This window comes from Callithrix jacchus, chromosome 10 (assembly GCF_049354715.1).
Source record: "Callithrix jacchus isolate 240 chromosome 10, calJac240_pri, whole genome shotgun sequence".
NCBI classification, from domain to species: domain Eukaryota; kingdom Metazoa; phylum Chordata; class Mammalia; order Primates; family Cebidae; genus Callithrix; species Callithrix jacchus.
Window position 1 is genome coordinate 68,953,983 of NC_133511.1, and position 16,576 is coordinate 68,970,558.

A 16,576-nucleotide genomic window follows, 5' to 3' on the forward strand; every position below is an offset into this window, starting at 1 on the left:
AAAATACTTCTCAAATACAGTAAGTATGTCCTCATTTAACTTCATCGATAGTTTGTTGGAAACTGATTTTAAGTTAAACAACATATAACAAAACTAATTTGAACACAGGCTAATTGATAGAAACAAGAGTTCAGTTCCTGTGTCATCTTTCTGTTACAAAGACATCACTAAACCTCTATTTAAGAAACACCAAATTGTCTCTTAGAAAAAGACTCAAAACATTTTTAATATTAAAAGTTGAAATATGTAGCTTTACCCATAACAGTTAAAGAATAATAAAACAAGTATGACAACTTCCCCCAATTTTTGGTAAAGCAGAGAGTGACAGTGGCTGTTGTTGTAGTGGTTGTGGGTTAAATCAAGGAATAAATGTTCACAAAGCAAAAATTGTAAGGAGCAACTCCTACCGCGTGCAGTGCAAAAACAATAACCAATACGGACTGAGCACTTTTGTGCTGCATCATTTATTGTTGTGCCTTTGCGTGACTATTGCATACTTTGTGAATTTTATTTATTTACTTTTTAGAGACAACATCTTGCTCTGTTGCCCAGGCTGGAGTTTGGTGGCATGATCAAGCTACTGCAGCCTCGAAACTCCTGGGCTCAAGTGACCTCCCACCTTGGCATCCCAAGTAGCTGGGACCACAGGCATGTGCCACCACACCCAGCTAATTTTTTTCTCTCTTTTTTTTTGTAGAGATGGGGTCTCATCTATGTTGCTCAGGCTGGTCTTGAACTCCTGTGCTCAAGCGATCTGCCTGCCTTGGCCTCCCAAAGTGAGCCACTGTGCCCAGTATTTTTAGCGTAAAAATCAAAATCTTATTTGGCCCACAAGCTTTTTTCTGGTCTAGTCACTACTTCTCTAGACACTTCTTGGTCATAAAACCACACTTGTCTCAGTTCCTCAAAAACCCCCACACTTTCTCCCATGACAAGACTTCATCCACTTAACTCCTACTCATTGTTCAAGTCAGCTCCACAGTCACTTCTTCAAGGAGGCCATCTTTGAGCCCCAAGACTAGGTCAAATGACACTACTACATGTGTTCACAGCATTATGAACACCTTCCCTACATAATGTTTGGAAAACTCTGCCCCTACCGTAAAAGCTCTCTCTTTCCCTCCCCCACAAAGAGGCTCCCTTATCTCTCACTCTACATACCGCCCTAGCCCTCCCGCCCGGCCGCAGCCACCTCCCGCCGCTTCTGCCTCATCAGCACTCCCCAGCTCCCCGCCACCCAGCTTCTGCCTCATCAGCACTCCCCAGCTTCCCACCGCCCTGGCTTCCCGCCGCCCGGCTTCCCGCCCAGCGGTTCAAACTGACCAAACATTGCGCACCACCTCGGCTTTCTCAGCTTCCCCACTCCCTCAGCCCTTCAGCTCCCTATAAAACAACCCTGCCCCTCTGAGCGGCGCGGCCATTTTTCCTTTTCGTCCCGGCTGGCCCGCCCGGAGGCTCTTTTCTCTCAATAAAGCCTGAACTTAAGGATTTTCTTCTAGCCTGCGTTCCAGTTTCTTTCCCAACGAGCTCAGTCTTCCCGCAGAGGGTAGGTCGATCAGTGGTGCCGAAACCCGGGACGGGAGGGGCCATTGGCCTGGCCACGGCCCCCCTCTCCCCGACCTACCCAACACTGGCCCTGCCACCTCCACGCTCCGATTAAGGTAAGCCAAGTTTTTCTTGCTTTGCCTTCCCCCCGCCCCCCTCTCCTCTTCCTACGGCACGGTGCAGTTGCTCCCCTCCGGCGTTCCGCACGGACTCCTCACCTAGTCTCGGCTGAGCCGAGGAAGTCCTCCGTTCTGGCTCCAGGAGCCTTCCGAGGGACAGCCGCCAGACGGGGGACGCCCCTCTGACCGCTTCCCTATCCGTACTTAATTGTACTCCGGGGAATTTGCAATGAACGGGGACGCCTTTTCGTTGCATCTGCCCATCCGCGCCGGAGGGTCTGTAGCTGCGCCTGCCATGGGAAATTCGGAGTCCAAAATACCTCTCAGCACCCCCCTTGGGTGCTTGCTGCGAAATTTTACCAAATTGGGATATTCCCAAACCCTCAGAAAGAAAAAGCTTGTCTTCCTGTCCCAGGTGGCTTGGCCCCAATACAAACTCAGTAACCAGTCACACTGGCCCCTGACTGGCACTTTCGATTTCAACACCCTCCGAGATCTCGACGATTTTTGTCGCCGCACAGGCAAGGACAATGAAATTCCTTATGTTCAGGCTTTTTGGGACCTCCGTACCCACCCCGACCTATGTTCTTCCTGCTCCACCTACCAAATCCTCTTAGCTCGTACCCCTCGTAAATCTTCCTCCACTATCTCTCTTCCTCCCTACTCCTCACCAGAGGATCTGCCTGAACATCTGTCCTCTCCTGCCAATCTCAGCAACCAGTCGCCATCAATGGCACGCTCTTCCTCTGCTCCCTCTGCACCTCCTACCTCAGAAGCCATGCCTCGCTCTTCCTCTACTCCCTCCGAGCCCCCTCCCTCAGAGGCCGCACTTCCTCTTGCCTCTCCGGTGGTGGCCCACACCTGCTCTCACCAACCAACTATCCTGGCCCCACTCCGAGAAGTGGCAGGCGCTGAAGGTTTAGTCAGGGTCCATGTTCCTTTCTCACTCCAAGACCTGTCGCAAATTGAGAAAGGTTTAGGATCCTTCTCAGCCGACCCGTCCACCTATATTAAGGAATTCCAATACCTCACTCAAGCCTACAGCCTCACTTGGCATGATATTCGCGTTATCTGTTCCTCCACCCTCACAGTAGAAGAGCATGAGCGCATCCTAGCGGCAGCCAGAAATCAAGCAGATAAAGACCATACTATAGATAACCAGATTCCCCTAGGCCCCGAAGCAATCCCAGGTGAAGACCCCCAATGGGACTATCAGGCTAATCGAGGGTCTGATATACCCAAGAGGGACCGCATGATTAGATACCTCCTCAGGGGAATGGATGCTGTATCTAAGAAAGTTGTAAACTATGATAAACTGAGAGAAATCACCCAACTACCCGATGAGAACCCCGCCCTCTTTCTCGCCCGCTTGCAAGAAGCCCTAGTCCGGTATACTCGGCTAGATCCAGCCTCCCAAAACGGGGCCACTGTATTAGCCTCCCATTTTATCTCCCAATCAGCACCCGACATAAGAAAGAAACTAAAGAAAGCAGAAGAGGGGCCAGAGACTCCCATCCAAGACCTGGTAAAAATGGCCTTTAAGGTATTCAATGCCAGGGAAGATGCGGCTGAGGCTGCCCGCCAAACTCGCATGAAGCAGAAGGCTGCCCTCCAGACCCAAGCCCTAGTGGCGGCTCTAAGGCCGGCAGGGAACCAGAAGCCCAAGGCCGAAACCCATGCCCCTCCGGGGGCATGTTTCAAATGTGGAAAGGAAGGACACTGGTCCCGAGCCTGTCCACAACCACGGCCACCAACTAAGCCTTGCCCTATCTGCCACCTCCCGGGACACTGGAAGTCAGACTGCCCCAGCTTCCCCAGGTGCCGGTTCCTCAAAACAGACACACTGGCGTTACGCAGCCGGTGGTCACCCTTGGTAGGGAGGAGCCTGCTTGCCAGGAACTGACCTCCGAGGGAGCTCCATTCCCCAGTCTATTAGGGCTGCTAGACGACTAGCGGGGCCCTGGCTTTCCGACTCCGATTACCCTCGCCGAGCCAAGGGTCGAACTTCAGGTAGCAGGTAAAAGTGTCTCGTTCTTGCTCGACACGAGGGCTACCTACTCCGCACTTCCTTCCTATTCTGGCCGTCTCACCCCTTCCCAGGTCTCGGTCATGGGAATTGACGGGACCCCGAGTATCCCCTACCAAACCCCACCACTCATGTGCTCATATAACTATACTCCATTTGCCCACTCTTTTTTAGTAATCCCCACCTGCCCAGTACCCCTCCTAGGACGAGACATCCTTTCAAAGCTGAAGGCTGTCATAACCTTCCCCTCCGCCAACCCACACAGTCTCTTTCTCCTAGCCCTCACCTCAGACATCGAACCTCAAAAAGCCCTGTCAGAACTACTCCCCGGAATCCATCCTCAGGTCTGGGACATTAACAACCTGTCTGTAGCTACCCACCACCAGCCAGTTCAGGTCCGCCTTAAAGACTCCTCGCCTCGTTTTCTCTCCCGCCCTCAATTCTCTAAAGCCCACCATATGGGTATCCGACCCATCATAGAGAAACTAAAAGGTCAAGGCCTCCTAATTCCCATTAACTCCCCATGTAATACCCCCATCCTCCCAGTACGAAAACCCTCAGGACAATATAGGCTGGTCCAGGACTTGCGCTTAGTCAATGAAGCTGTAATTCCCGTATATCCAGTTGTCCCCAACCCATACACCATTCTCTCTAACATTCCCCCAGGGACCACCTGTTTCTCAGTCTTAGACCTAAAGGATGCCTTCTTCACTATACCTCTACACCCTAATTCCTACTTTATCTTTGCCTTCACTTGGGATGATCCCCTTACGAACATGTCCCAACAACTGGCTTGGACAGTCCTTCCACAGGGCTTCTGAGATAGCCCGCACCTATTCGGCCAGGCACTCGCCACTGACCTACTCCACTGCAACCTCAAGCCCTCTCACCTCCTCCAGTACGTAGATGACCTTCTTATCTGCTCCCCCACCCGCCAGGAGTGCATCCAGGCCACCACCGCCCTACTCAATTTCCTAGGAGATAAGGGATACCAGGTGTCACCAACCAAAGCACAAATAGCCTCACCCACCGTCACCTACCTAGGCATACAGCTCACGCCTGGGCAACGGTCCATCACAATCAACCGACTACAAGCCTTAAAGGCGCTCCAGGCCCCTGAGTCAGCAAAAGAAATCCTCTCCTTCCTAGGACTAGTAGGTTTTTTTCGCCACTGGGTACCTAATTATGCTTTGCTAGCAAAACCTCTATACCATGCTGCTGCAGAAGCCCCTGAGGGACCACTCTCCTCACCAGGTTCTGTCAACCGGGCGTTCAAGTCACTGCTTAATGCCCTATGTACCTCCACCAGCCTAGTCCTGCCTAATCCCAACTTACCTTTCTAATTATATACAGACGGGAAACAACATACAGCTGTAGGAGTGCTAGTCCAACCAGTAGGAAAGACCCTTCTGCCTATAGCCTACCTGTCTAGACAACTTGACCCAACTGTGCAAAGATGGCAGCCGTGTCTTAGAGCCCTAGTTGCCGCCGTCACCCTAACCACAGAAGCTCTTAAGATCAATCTACAACTCCCACTCCTAGTCTTTTCTCCACACAGGTTGACTGAACTGCTCAGTCAACACTCTCTGCCCCACCTCGGGCCCTCCCGTATCCAACTGCTTCACCTACTATTTATTGAGAACCCCAACATCACTCTTTCTCACTGCTCCTCATTAAACCCGGCTACCCTCCTCCCTTGCCCTCCGCACGCCAGCCCCCTACATTCCTGTACTGAAATCCTCAAATTAGCCCAGTCTCCTCGTCCCGACTTGCTACCTCAACCCCTACCATCTGCCTCCATTACCCTATTCGTTGATGGCAGCTCTATACCCCATCCCACCAGCCCACGGAGGGCAGCCTATGCTGTAGTAACTCACTCTGAAATTATAGAAACCCGCCCCCTTCCTCTTGGGACCACTTCACAACAGGCTGAACTACTTGCCCTCACTCGGGCCCTATCCTGGTCCCAGAACAAAGAAGTAAATATATATACTGACTCCAAGTACGCCTTCCTCATAGCTCACTCACACTGCATGATCTGGAAGGAACGTGGCTTCCTCACCACTAAGGGCACTCCCGTTCTCAATGGAAAACTCATTGCTGCCCTTATCCAAGCCGTTCAACTCCCTAGCAAGGTAGCCATTGTCCACCGTAAAGGGCATCAGTCCCTGAACTCACCCGTAGCCGCGGGGAATGCCTTTGCAGACAGAGTAGCTAAAGACACGGCAAGAAACCATCCGCCACTCACCTCCACTCTCTGTTTCTTGTCCAAGTCATATAGCCCTCAATACTCTGCCTCAGAACTCCAAACCCTCCAGTCTACCCCCGGGGTACGGTTCAAGGATGACTGGGCCTTCAAGCATAACCTCCTCATCCTCCCCGAAAAGCAAAAGTACCAGATAATCCAAGACATCCACAATTCACTCCACATTGGGCCTAAAGCCTTATACCGGTTCCTCAACCCACTTTTTCACCCCCACCACCTCCTCAGTACCATACAGGAAGTCCAGTCCTCATGTACTGTCTGCGCGAAAACTAATTCCCAGGGTTCCTGTCATCCCCGGCGCCAGTTTCATCAGGTACGCGGGTTCCTACCTGGCCAAGACTGGCAAATTGATTTTACCCATATGCCAAAGCACAAACAGTACCGGTATCTGCTAACCATTGTTGACACTTTTTCAGGCTGGATTGAAGCTTACCCCACAGCCTCTGAGTCTGCCGGGACAGTGGCCACTCATCTCATCCAAGACATCATCCCACGCTTTGGACTCCCGGCCACCATACAGTCAGACAACGGCCCAGCCTTTATCTCCAAAGTCACTAATGCCGTTTCTACCTCTCTAGGAATTCAGTGGAAGCTACACGCCGCCTACTATCCTCAGTCCTCTGGTAAGGTGGAACGGGCCAATGGCCTAATAAAGGAACATCTGACCAAGCTCATGCTTGAGCTCCGCCAATCCTGGGTAACCTTGCTTCCTATCGCCCTCACCAGGTTGAGAGCAAGCCCCCGGGGCCCATCACAGCTTAGCCCGTTTGAGCTGCTGTACGGTCGCCCCTTCCTACTTTCAACTCCCCCACCGCCAGAGACCACTCCTCTAGACAGCTACCTCCCCTACTTTACTCTCCTTCGCAGCCTTCTCCGAAAACACGCCAACGCTTCTCTTCCCCAACTCACCCAGCCACCTGAAAATACACAGAAAGTCTCCCCCGGGGACTCAGTTCTTATCAGGTCCCTCTCCCCAAAGTCCCTCACCCCCAAGTGGGAAGGACCATACACAGTCCTCCTTACCACTCCATCAGCTATAAGAATTGCTGAAGTCCCATCTTGGGTTCACCTGTCTCGGGTAAAAAAGGCCCCTCATGGACCCTCCCTATGCTGGAAGGCTGTTCCTACTGGCCCTTTATCTGTCAAACTTACCAGGGCCTAGCAGCCACACCCCCTACAGATAGAGATTCTTCCTAACTGAAAACTATACCAAAACCACCTTCATCTGTAATACAGCCACAACCATCTTCTTGCAACTTCCGACTGCCCCGCAGCCAGATGCCAAAGTGCCATATATCTGAACTTCACCAAATTCCGCAACGTCCATACTACTATACCTGTCATGTGCTTCAACCATGACCAACCATCAGGAGCATGCAATAATACTCCTTGGCGCTCCTGCATGGGATGTACTTGGATAAGCTGTCGAATACATATAGCTATCGAGTCCACAGTACCTGCCCGATCTCAGCTCAAAATCATCCCAGACGTAGATGGAGAAGGAAACACCATTATCGGTTCTACACAGTATTCCCTTCTCATACCTGACCCCTGGGACAACCGGTGGAAAAGCCCCCAGAAGGCTGCCGTGTACAACCACATAGATACCAAATATCCCTCTTCCCACCTGTACATCTGGCGGGCATACGTACGTACAGTCCACCAAGTCCACTCTGATATTAGCCTACAAGAAAAATCTCTGAATGACCATTTGCAACCACATTCGCCTCCGTTTTCCTGGTTAACCTTTCTCCAAGAAGGAATCAAGTTAGCTAACCTCTCAGGATTAACTGACCTAACCTCATGCCTCATGTGTGCCTCCTTAGGACAGACTCCCTTCGTTGCAGTCCCCTACCCCAACCCTCTCAACCTTTCAGCCTCAACTTCTTCCTTCTCCCCCATCAAGGAAGTCAATCTCTACACTCCACCTGATTTTGAACAGCTACCTGTGTGCTATTCCCTAGGCCGAAACTTCCCTAGCTGTAACCGAACTATACTGGTAACCACTAATATAACAGCCCCACGAGGAACGTTTTTTTGGTGTAACAGGACCTTAACAAAAACTCTCTACATTGGTCTTTCCTCATCTCTTTTATGCCTCCCAGTAACCCTAGTCCCTCGACTCACTATATATTCCCCAGCCGAATTCCAGATGCTGCAAACTCCCCATCGCCGCACCCAACGAGCTGCCTTCCTACCCATTGCCGTTAGAGTCTCCCTTGCTGGTTCAGCACTTGCAGCAGGATTAGGAGGAGGGGCACTAGTCCACTCTCACCTGGCCATAGCCCGACTGACCTCACAATTCCAAGTGGCTACTGAGGACTCTACTGAGTCTTTAGCATCACTCCAACGACAGATCACCTCAGTTGCCCAAGTTGCCTTGCAGAACCAAAGAGCCCTAGACCTGCTCACTGCTGAACGAGGAGGGACCTGTATCTTCCTACAAGAAGAGTGCTGTTACTACATCAATGAATCCGGCCTAGTAGAAACCCGAATCGAGAGCCTCCAGAAACTCAAAACTAACCTGCAGAATCAGAAGTTCTCGGCTGAAGCCACAGCGTGGTGGTCTTCCTCTATGTATACCCTCTTGTCCCCATTGCTTGGGCCCCTAGTAGCCGTTTGCCTAATCTTACTTATTGCTCCTTGCTTTCTACAGTTCCTACAGCGGCACTTTCAAGAACTGACTCAAGTCACCATCCACCAGATGCTGCTCCAACCTTACCCTGAACGAGTGCTAGAAGCAGACCTCTCCTGGAACATCCAGGCTCCTTAAGAAAAGAGACCTCTTCAGAACCCCCCGTCGACCCTTGTCAGCAGGAAGTAGCCAGAGAGACAACCGATGCCCCTGACCCCCTCTTTTTCTTTTCTTTAAGGAGTCGGGAATGTTTGGAAAACTCTGCCCCTACCGTGAAAGCTCTCTCTTTCCCTCCCCCACAAAGAGGCTCCCTTATCTCTCACTCTACATACCGCCCTAGCCCTCCCGCCCGGCCGCAGCCACCTCCCGCCACTTCTGCCTCATCAGCACTCCCCAGCTCCCCGCCGCCCAGCTTCTGCCTCATCAGCACTCCCCAGCTCCCCGCCGCCCAGCTTCTGCCTCATCAGCACTCCCCAGCTCCCCGCCGCCCAGCTTCTGCCTCATCAGCACTCCCCAGCTTCCTGCCGCCCCGGCTTCCTGCCGCCCGGCTTCCCGCTCAGCGGTTCAAACTGACCAAACATTGCCCACCACCTCGGCTTTCTCAGCTTCCCCACTCCCTCAGCCCTTCAACCCCCTATAAAACAACCCTGCCCCTCTGAGCGGCGCTGCCATTTTTCCTTTTCGTCCTGGCTGGCCCGCCCGGAGGCTCTTTTCTCTCAATAAAGCCTGAACTTAAGGATTTTCTTCTAGCCTACGGTCTGGTTTCTTTCCCAACGAGCTCAGTCTTCCCGCAGAGGGTAGGTCGGTCACATAACGCTTATTCAAGCTGTAATTTTATTTTTATCTGTGTTTGTTATTTTAACATCCATCTCTCCACCACCAAAAGAGTAAACTGTATCTGGGCAAAAACCATGTTTATTTATTTATTTATTTTTGAGACAGAGTTTCGCTCTTGTTACCCAGGCTGGAGTGCAATGGCGCGATCTCAGCTCACCGCAACCTTTGCCTCTTGGGTTCAGGCAATTCTCCTGCCTCAGCCTCCTGAGTATCTGGGATTACAGGCATGCGCCACCATGCCCAGCTAATTTTTTGTATTTTTAGTAGAGATGGGGTTTCACCACGTTGACCAGGATGGTCTCGATCTGTTGACCTCGTGATCCACCCGCCTCGGCCTCCCAAAGTGCTGGGATTATAGGCTTCAGCCACCACACCCAGCCCATGTTTATTTTTGTACACTTTTGTAATTCTTGCATATGGCTATGTGTCTATGCACAAAGCTGGCATTACAAAGCATTTACTGAATGGAACGAGCACAGTGGCTAACACCTGTAATCCCAGCACTTTGGGAGGTTGAGGTAGGTGGATCACAAGGCCACAAGTTCGAAACCAGCCTGGCCAATATGGTGAAACCCCGTCTCTACTAAAAATACAAAAATTAGCCAGGCCTGTAGTCCCAACTACTCGGGAGGCTGGGGCAGGAGAATCACTTGAACCTGGGAGGTGGAGGTTGCTATGAGCCAAGATTCTTCCACTGCACTCCAGCCTGACAGAGCAAGACTCTATCTCAAAAAAGAAAAAAAGTATTTACTGAATATTAACTTCCTGGTGGATAAAGTGGCTCTTTTCTATAATGGTCCTAAAGAGAAAAATTCTAGGGCACATCTGAGATCTGGCTTTCTAAATTTGTTTTAAAAAATAATTTTAACTTTTATTTTAGATTCAGGGGATACACGTGCAGGTTTGTTACATGGGTATAACTGTGTGATGCTGAGGTCTGGGGCACAAATGATTCCATTACCCAGGTGGTGAGCACAGTAACCAACAGACAGTTTTTCAACCACTTGTCCCCTCTCGCTCCGCCTCTAGTAGTCCCCAGTGTCTACCGTTGCCATCTTTAGGTCCATGAATACCCAATGTTTAGCTCCCATTTATAAGCGAGGACATGAGGTATTTGGTTTTCTGTTCCTATGTTAACCGGCTTAGCATAAAGGCCTCCAGCTGCCATGCTGCTGCAAAGGACATGGTTTTATTCTTTTGTATGGCTGTGTGGCTTTCCAAATTTTAAGGAAGGAATGTCCATGCATACCCACACCTTGAAGGATTTTACGTGGCTTATCTCACCCTTTACTGCCTTTCTCTTCCATTAAACAAGTGATGTCAACTTGAATAATGTGGCAGTGTCAAGAAGCACTATTTAAGAACTCGGATGAACTCACCCCTATGGTAGATGCCATGTAGTCCGCACACATTTCTGCAAAGTCACGTTCAAGAACTCCATAGTAGAGGCCATAGAAGAGAAGAGAGATGCCAAAGTCCATGGCATCTTCTGGTTTGATCCTGCAAGGGAAGCAGTAGAGCTAGGAATACCCACCCTGAGACGTATCTTCTTTGGATTACTACTCTGGGACACACAAGGCAGGGCCCAAAGCAAGAAGGCTAAAGGCTAGATCAAGTGTGGGCAAACTACGACCAAATCCAGTCTGCTGCCTATTTTTATATGGCCCATGAACACCTCTTGAGGAGGCTAGCACTGTGGGCTGCAAAGGCAAAGCTACAGTATCCCCTCCTACTCCTTTTCCTCACTCTGCTCTTAGTCCTTGCCTCCCCTAACTGGTGGCAGTGACTTGCAACTGCCCAGGACCTGTGCTCACTGGGACCTACATGTTGGGGACTCCACTGCTGGTAACTGCTAGACACTAAGTGAGCTGCCTCACTGAGCTGTGTCACCTCCAGCTAGCCACCCAAGCTGAAACAGCTGAGCCATCCATAAGAAGGAAAGGGCACATCAGAATCTGGGTATCACTAAAGCAGAGAGTGAAAATTATCCCAGCGGCCAACATACCCACTCCTTTTGAGACAAATCATGCCCACTACCTGAAACCTGGCCCCTTCCCCAGGCAAGCAGGATGGGACAGGGTGGTTTTGTCTCTTGTTATGTAAGTACCCACATAATACCCTAGATTTTGCCTATTGTCCCATGAGGCCTAAAATGTTTACTATTTGAACCTTTACAGAAACAGCTTGTCAAACACAGGCTTAGGAAAAGAAAAAGATAAAATTAGTAAATATTTATTAATACATAGCAGTTACTATGAAATTATAAGCTACATAACATAAATATTCTATATCATATCATCAAAGTTAAATTTTGGTCCAAATCTATTTAACAAGAAGGATAAAGATCTTGCCTGTAACATTAGAAGGTTTGTTTTAATAATTCCAAGGACCAATAATTTGCAACCTTGGGTCTATAAATCTTTGTTATAGAAAATTATCTTTGTTAAAATATTTGTACAAAGAACTATACTTATTTGCTTGACGTTATGTTTATATACAAAGTTGATTTGCTTATGAACCTTGAATATTTAATTCATTAAAAATCACTGATTTTGCACCAATTAATTTGATCAGTAGCACAATTTTGTTTTCCTCTTTGTGCAGTTTAGGCAAGTAAAAAGAAACTGTAGCCAGGCATGGTGGCTCACACCTGTAATCCCAGCACTTTGGGAGGCCGAGGCAGGTGGATCACGAGGTCAAGCGATCAAGACCATCCTGGCCAACACAGTGAAACTCCATCTCTACTAAAAATACAAAAATTAGCTGGGTGTGGTGGCACGTGCCTGTAGTCCCAGCTACTTGGGAGGCTGAGGCAGGAGAATTACTCGAACCCGGGAGGCGGAGGTTACAGTGAGCCGAGACTGCGCCACTGCACTCCAGCCTGGTGCCTGGCCACACAGCAACACTCTGTCTCAAAAAAAAAAAAAGAAACTGTAATTACAGAATTATGTCTAAAACATAATGCAGAGGCCAGGTGTGATGGCTCATGCCTGTAATCCCAGCCCTTGTGGGAGGCCAAGGCAGGTGGATCTCCTGAGGTCAGGAGTTCAAAACCAGCCTGGTCAACATGGTGAAACCCCATCTCTACTAAAAATAGAAAAATTAGCCAGTGTGGTGGCACACGCCTGTAGTCCCAGCTATTTAGGAGGCTGAGGCAGGAGAATCGTTTGAACTTGCTCTTGGAAGGCAGAAGTTGCAATGAGCCAAGATCTCGCCACTGCACTCTAGCCTGGGCAACAAAGAAAGACTCCATCTCAAAACAAAAAAAACCATAATGCAGAATCTTAATTTTTATTTTTTAACCATACAGGTTAGAAAGTTACCAGGAAATACCTATTTTCTTTGACAAGATGTGTAAGCCTCTACAGTGATGAATTCTGCCAAACCCTTCAGGAGGCTGTTTATTCTTTCACCCTATACTAACCCTGGAAGAAACAATTTCATAGGTGCACGTGCTCTCACTATATAAAATAGGATTTATTTATTTTTATTTTTTTTCAAGATGCGGGTCTCCCTTTGTCACCTGGGCTAGAGTGCAGTGGCATAATTATAGCTCACTGCAGCCTTGGACTTCTGGGCTCGAGCAAACCCCCCACCTCAGCCTCCTGAGTAGCTGGGGATATAGGTGCACACCACCACAACCAGCTAATTTTCTTTTTTCCTTTTTTTTAAGAGTTGAGGGTCTCACTATGTTGCCCAGCTGGTCTTGAATGCCAGGCCTCAAGCGATCCTCCTGCCTCAGCCTTCCAAACAGCTAGGATTACAGGCAAGAGCCACTGCACCTGGCCAGGATTTTTTCTTTTCTCTGAATCAGAGTTGCTGTATTGCCCAGGTGGAGCGCAGTGGCACAATCTCAGCTCACTGCAACCTCTGCCGCCCGGATTCGAGTGATTCCCCTGCCTCAGCCTCCCAAGTAGCTGGGACTACAGTTAATTTTTTGTATTTTAGTAGAGATGGGGTTTCACCATGTTGGCCAGGCTGGTCTCAATCTCCTGACCTTGTGATCCGCCTGCCTGAGCCTCCCAAAGTGCTGGGATTACAGGCATTAGCCACCAAGCCCAGCCCAGAATTTATTTTTACTTGTCCTAAAATAAACTCCTTTAAGAGACTCCTGACTACAATATAACTAGGCTCAGGGAAGAGGCCAGTGATCATCCCACTCATCATGTTAAATCTGAATCCTACATCTCTAGCTTCAGTGTACTGTCCTAGGCTTAGGACTCCTTGTGACCCACAGCCCACAGTCACCGGTACGTCATCCAGGAAATCATATTTCCACCTTCGTCTGCCTCATTGACTCACTGTACACTCCAGTCTCTGAGCTCAGGACTTCTTAGCATCCTACTCAATTCAGGGTGGGAGGACTTTTAAACTAATAGAGATCTTTTGGAAGGCTTATGACAACTGAAGCAGCAGCCAGAATTCCACTCCTAGGAATGCACCCTTAGGAAGCAACAGAGCAGTGTTAACTGTGATATTACTAAATTGAAAACCACCTAAGTGCCCAGCAACGAAACAGGACTTAACATCGACGGGTTAACTTTCTAGAACTGTTTAGAAATCTCGTCGAATGTCAGCTATCTTACAGGCAACACTGCTTATGACCTGTGATTAGTACAATGCCTCTGGACTAGGACATTCTTGAAACTGGATGTGTTCCTGGGGGAACGGGGGTCCTAGGCCAGGGTGGCTTCCATACCTACCTGTGTGGTCTCATTCCCTCACACCTAAGCTCTGAGTCTACTGTGAAGACTTGCAGACACTGCCCTGCTGAATTTTTTTGTTTTGTATCCTTCTAAGTCAATCTGTTCCTAGCTGTATGTAGGACAACCTACATGGTCATGTAGGCTGATGGCCTAGACCAAGAGTCAGCAATCTTTTCCCATAAAGGGCCAGATGGTAACTATTTTAGGTTTTGTAGCCCATATAATCTTTATCACAACTATTCAACTCTGCTGTTTTAGTGGAAAAACAGCCATAGGCAATATATAAATGAATGAGCATGACTATGTTCCAGTAAAACTTCATTTTATAATAACAGGTTATAGGCTGATTTGGCACCGAGGGCACAGTTTGCCAACCCCTGGCCTAGCTGAACGTAAGGCCATTCATGCAGAGTGGATGTTGCAAATAAAGAGTACACACAGACAAAAAAAACAGCTCTGTGTTTCAGAATTATGGATAGCTGGTTATAACAATTACTATGCTTACTTTGGTTACTAGACTTTTCCACTAAAATATAAAACCTTGGAAAATATAACATGATTCAGGACTCTGACTTTGTATATATTAAAACATTCTTTGTGTTTTGCCAGCACAAATCATGGAGAGCCTGTACTCTCCCATCCCCCACAGCACCCAAGTCTCCCATCCTGGATGTTATGTCCCTCCTGTTAATACCACAACTTGCAGCAAGAGGTACATCTCAATAGTCACTCCTCCCCAAACTCCAGCAACAACAAAAGCAAAGGGTACTCACTTGAATAATAAGTTAAGACCAAAGAGGGTAAACATGACAGCCATGTAGCCAATGATGCCAGTGGCATAGCTGATTTTATAGATTAGCAGGAACCACTTATAAACCAACCTGAAGAAAGAAGAGAAAGTTAGTGCAGCTGACACAGACAGTCTTGCCTCAGTGGTCACTGGATCACCAGAATCCTTTATTCTCACATCAATGGGGACACCAGGCGGTTTGCTCAGAACTTACTGAGCAACTCTGGTTACAATCCAAAGCTGCTCACTCCCTTAATCTGCAGAAATGCCTCCAAATACTCAAGAACTAGTGCTTTGTATTTTCATGGTCTCAGACCAAGGAAAAGATCCCTAAAAAGGAAGTTTTCGCCTCAAATAAGGAGCACAGCTGACCTTAGACAATTTTGTTACCTCAAATGTCTCAGAAAAAAAAGTTAGTAGTTACTATTATAAAAATCCTCCATATTACAGACATATTAGAGTGAGACCCTGTCTTAGAAAAAAAGTTAATAGTTACTATTACAAAAATCCTCCATATTACAGACATATTAAACTAAACACTATTAAACACAGCTATGCTCAGAACATAACAGGCAGGGAAGGCTACTTGTTCTGAAATAGAATTCAAGAGATGAATCAGAAGCAGAATGAGCTACAAGCTTTTTGTACCTGGGCCTGGTTAGTCTGAATATAGCTTTGTTCCTATCCACAGGCCAAAAATGAAAGAATGATGTCTAATAAATTTTCTTCTGAAATGAATTTTCTTCTGGAGGAGAAGGGAAAGGAGAAAGGCACTTAGGCAATACCTTTGAGTTGGATGTAAGTGTGTGGTGTTGGTAAAGTGGGATCGGGCTGTTTATGACCTTGAAGGAGGAATACTGAGCCCTAGGAGCCAATGAAGAACAGTGTACAGTCTAATTGGTGGACCCCAGCTAGACTCAGAAAAAAAGATGGTTTCTTGAATGAACAAGGGTCCCCCTGCCACTTTTTTTTTTTGCTAGATACAGGGTCTTGCAATGTTGCCCAGGCTGGTCTCGAACTCCTAGGCTCAAGGAATCCTCCCACCTCAGCCTCCCAAAGTGCTGGGATTACAGGCATTAGCCACTGGTGTTTGGCCAAACCAGAGCCTTTTAAATGCTTCAAGGGTAGGTCCCCGATATCAGGAGCCACTATTCTATCTTTGATGAGAGCTGATGAACAATTTAGCAATTTGCTTGAATAACCCGCACAAGCCTTTGTGGTTCCTGAGAGCTAACTAGGTTACTACCAATCCTGCTGAACCCTAGGGAAGAAGGTCAAGGTCCTTCCCTGCCTGTGCCTCCTTGCTATGGCCAGGCAAGTGGTGGTGGTTTCCCAAACATCTTTCTAGTGTTGTCTTGAAGAACACGCACAGCTCCATTCTCCAGGGTTTGCACTGATCATAAAGGAGAGAGACACAGTGAAAAAGACATACAATTTTAGGTCAAACAACTCTTAATATGGATTAAGTGAGGGTTTTGGGTTTTTTTTTTTTTTTGAGACAGAGTCTCACTCTGTCGCCAGGCGCCAGACTGGAGGGCAGTGGCACGATCTCGGCTCACTGCAACCTCTGCCTCCCAGGTTCAAGAAATTCTCCTGTCTCAGCCTCCTGAGTAGCTGGAACTACAGGCGTGCGCCACCACGCCCAGCTAATT

General features: G+C 48.5%; 2 protein-coding genes across 6 annotated transcripts in view; one reads left to right on the forward strand and one right to left on the reverse strand.

Moving 5' to 3' along the window:
• RNF121 (ring finger protein 121) overlaps window positions 1–16,576 on the reverse strand; it is a 78,276-nt gene that overhangs the window by 4,658 nt on the left and 57,042 nt on the right. For both annotated transcript variants that reach the window (XM_078340327.1, XM_002754841.6), the window contains 2 exons: window positions 14,908–15,015; window positions 10,808–10,928 (listed from right to left, as the gene is read on the reverse strand). In XM_078340327.1, the coding sequence (XP_078196453.1) occupies window positions 10,808–10,928; window positions 14,908–15,015 (229 nt within the window). The remainder of the gene's footprint in view (window positions 1–10,807; window positions 10,929–14,907; window positions 15,016–16,576) is intronic.
• Window positions 1,414–9,335, forward strand: LOC128929148 (uncharacterized). Of its 4 annotated transcripts, none has more exons than XM_054241957.2 (3): window positions 1,414–6,269; window positions 6,373–8,518; window positions 8,613–9,335. In XM_054241957.2, exon 1 carries the CDS (start codon window positions 1,894–1,896, stop codon window positions 3,565–3,567), a length of 1,674 nt encoding a protein of 557 aa, XP_054097932.1. In that variant the 5' UTR covers window positions 1,414–1,893; the 3' UTR covers window positions 3,568–6,269; window positions 6,373–8,518; window positions 8,613–9,335. The 4 variants fall into 4 exon arrangements, with proteins under 4 accessions (XP_054097932.1, XP_054097933.1, XP_054097931.1 ...); XM_054241958.2 differs by having other exon boundaries at window positions 6,373–6,579; XM_054241956.2 differs by having other exon boundaries at window positions 1,414–4,588; window positions 6,182–6,269; window positions 6,373–9,335.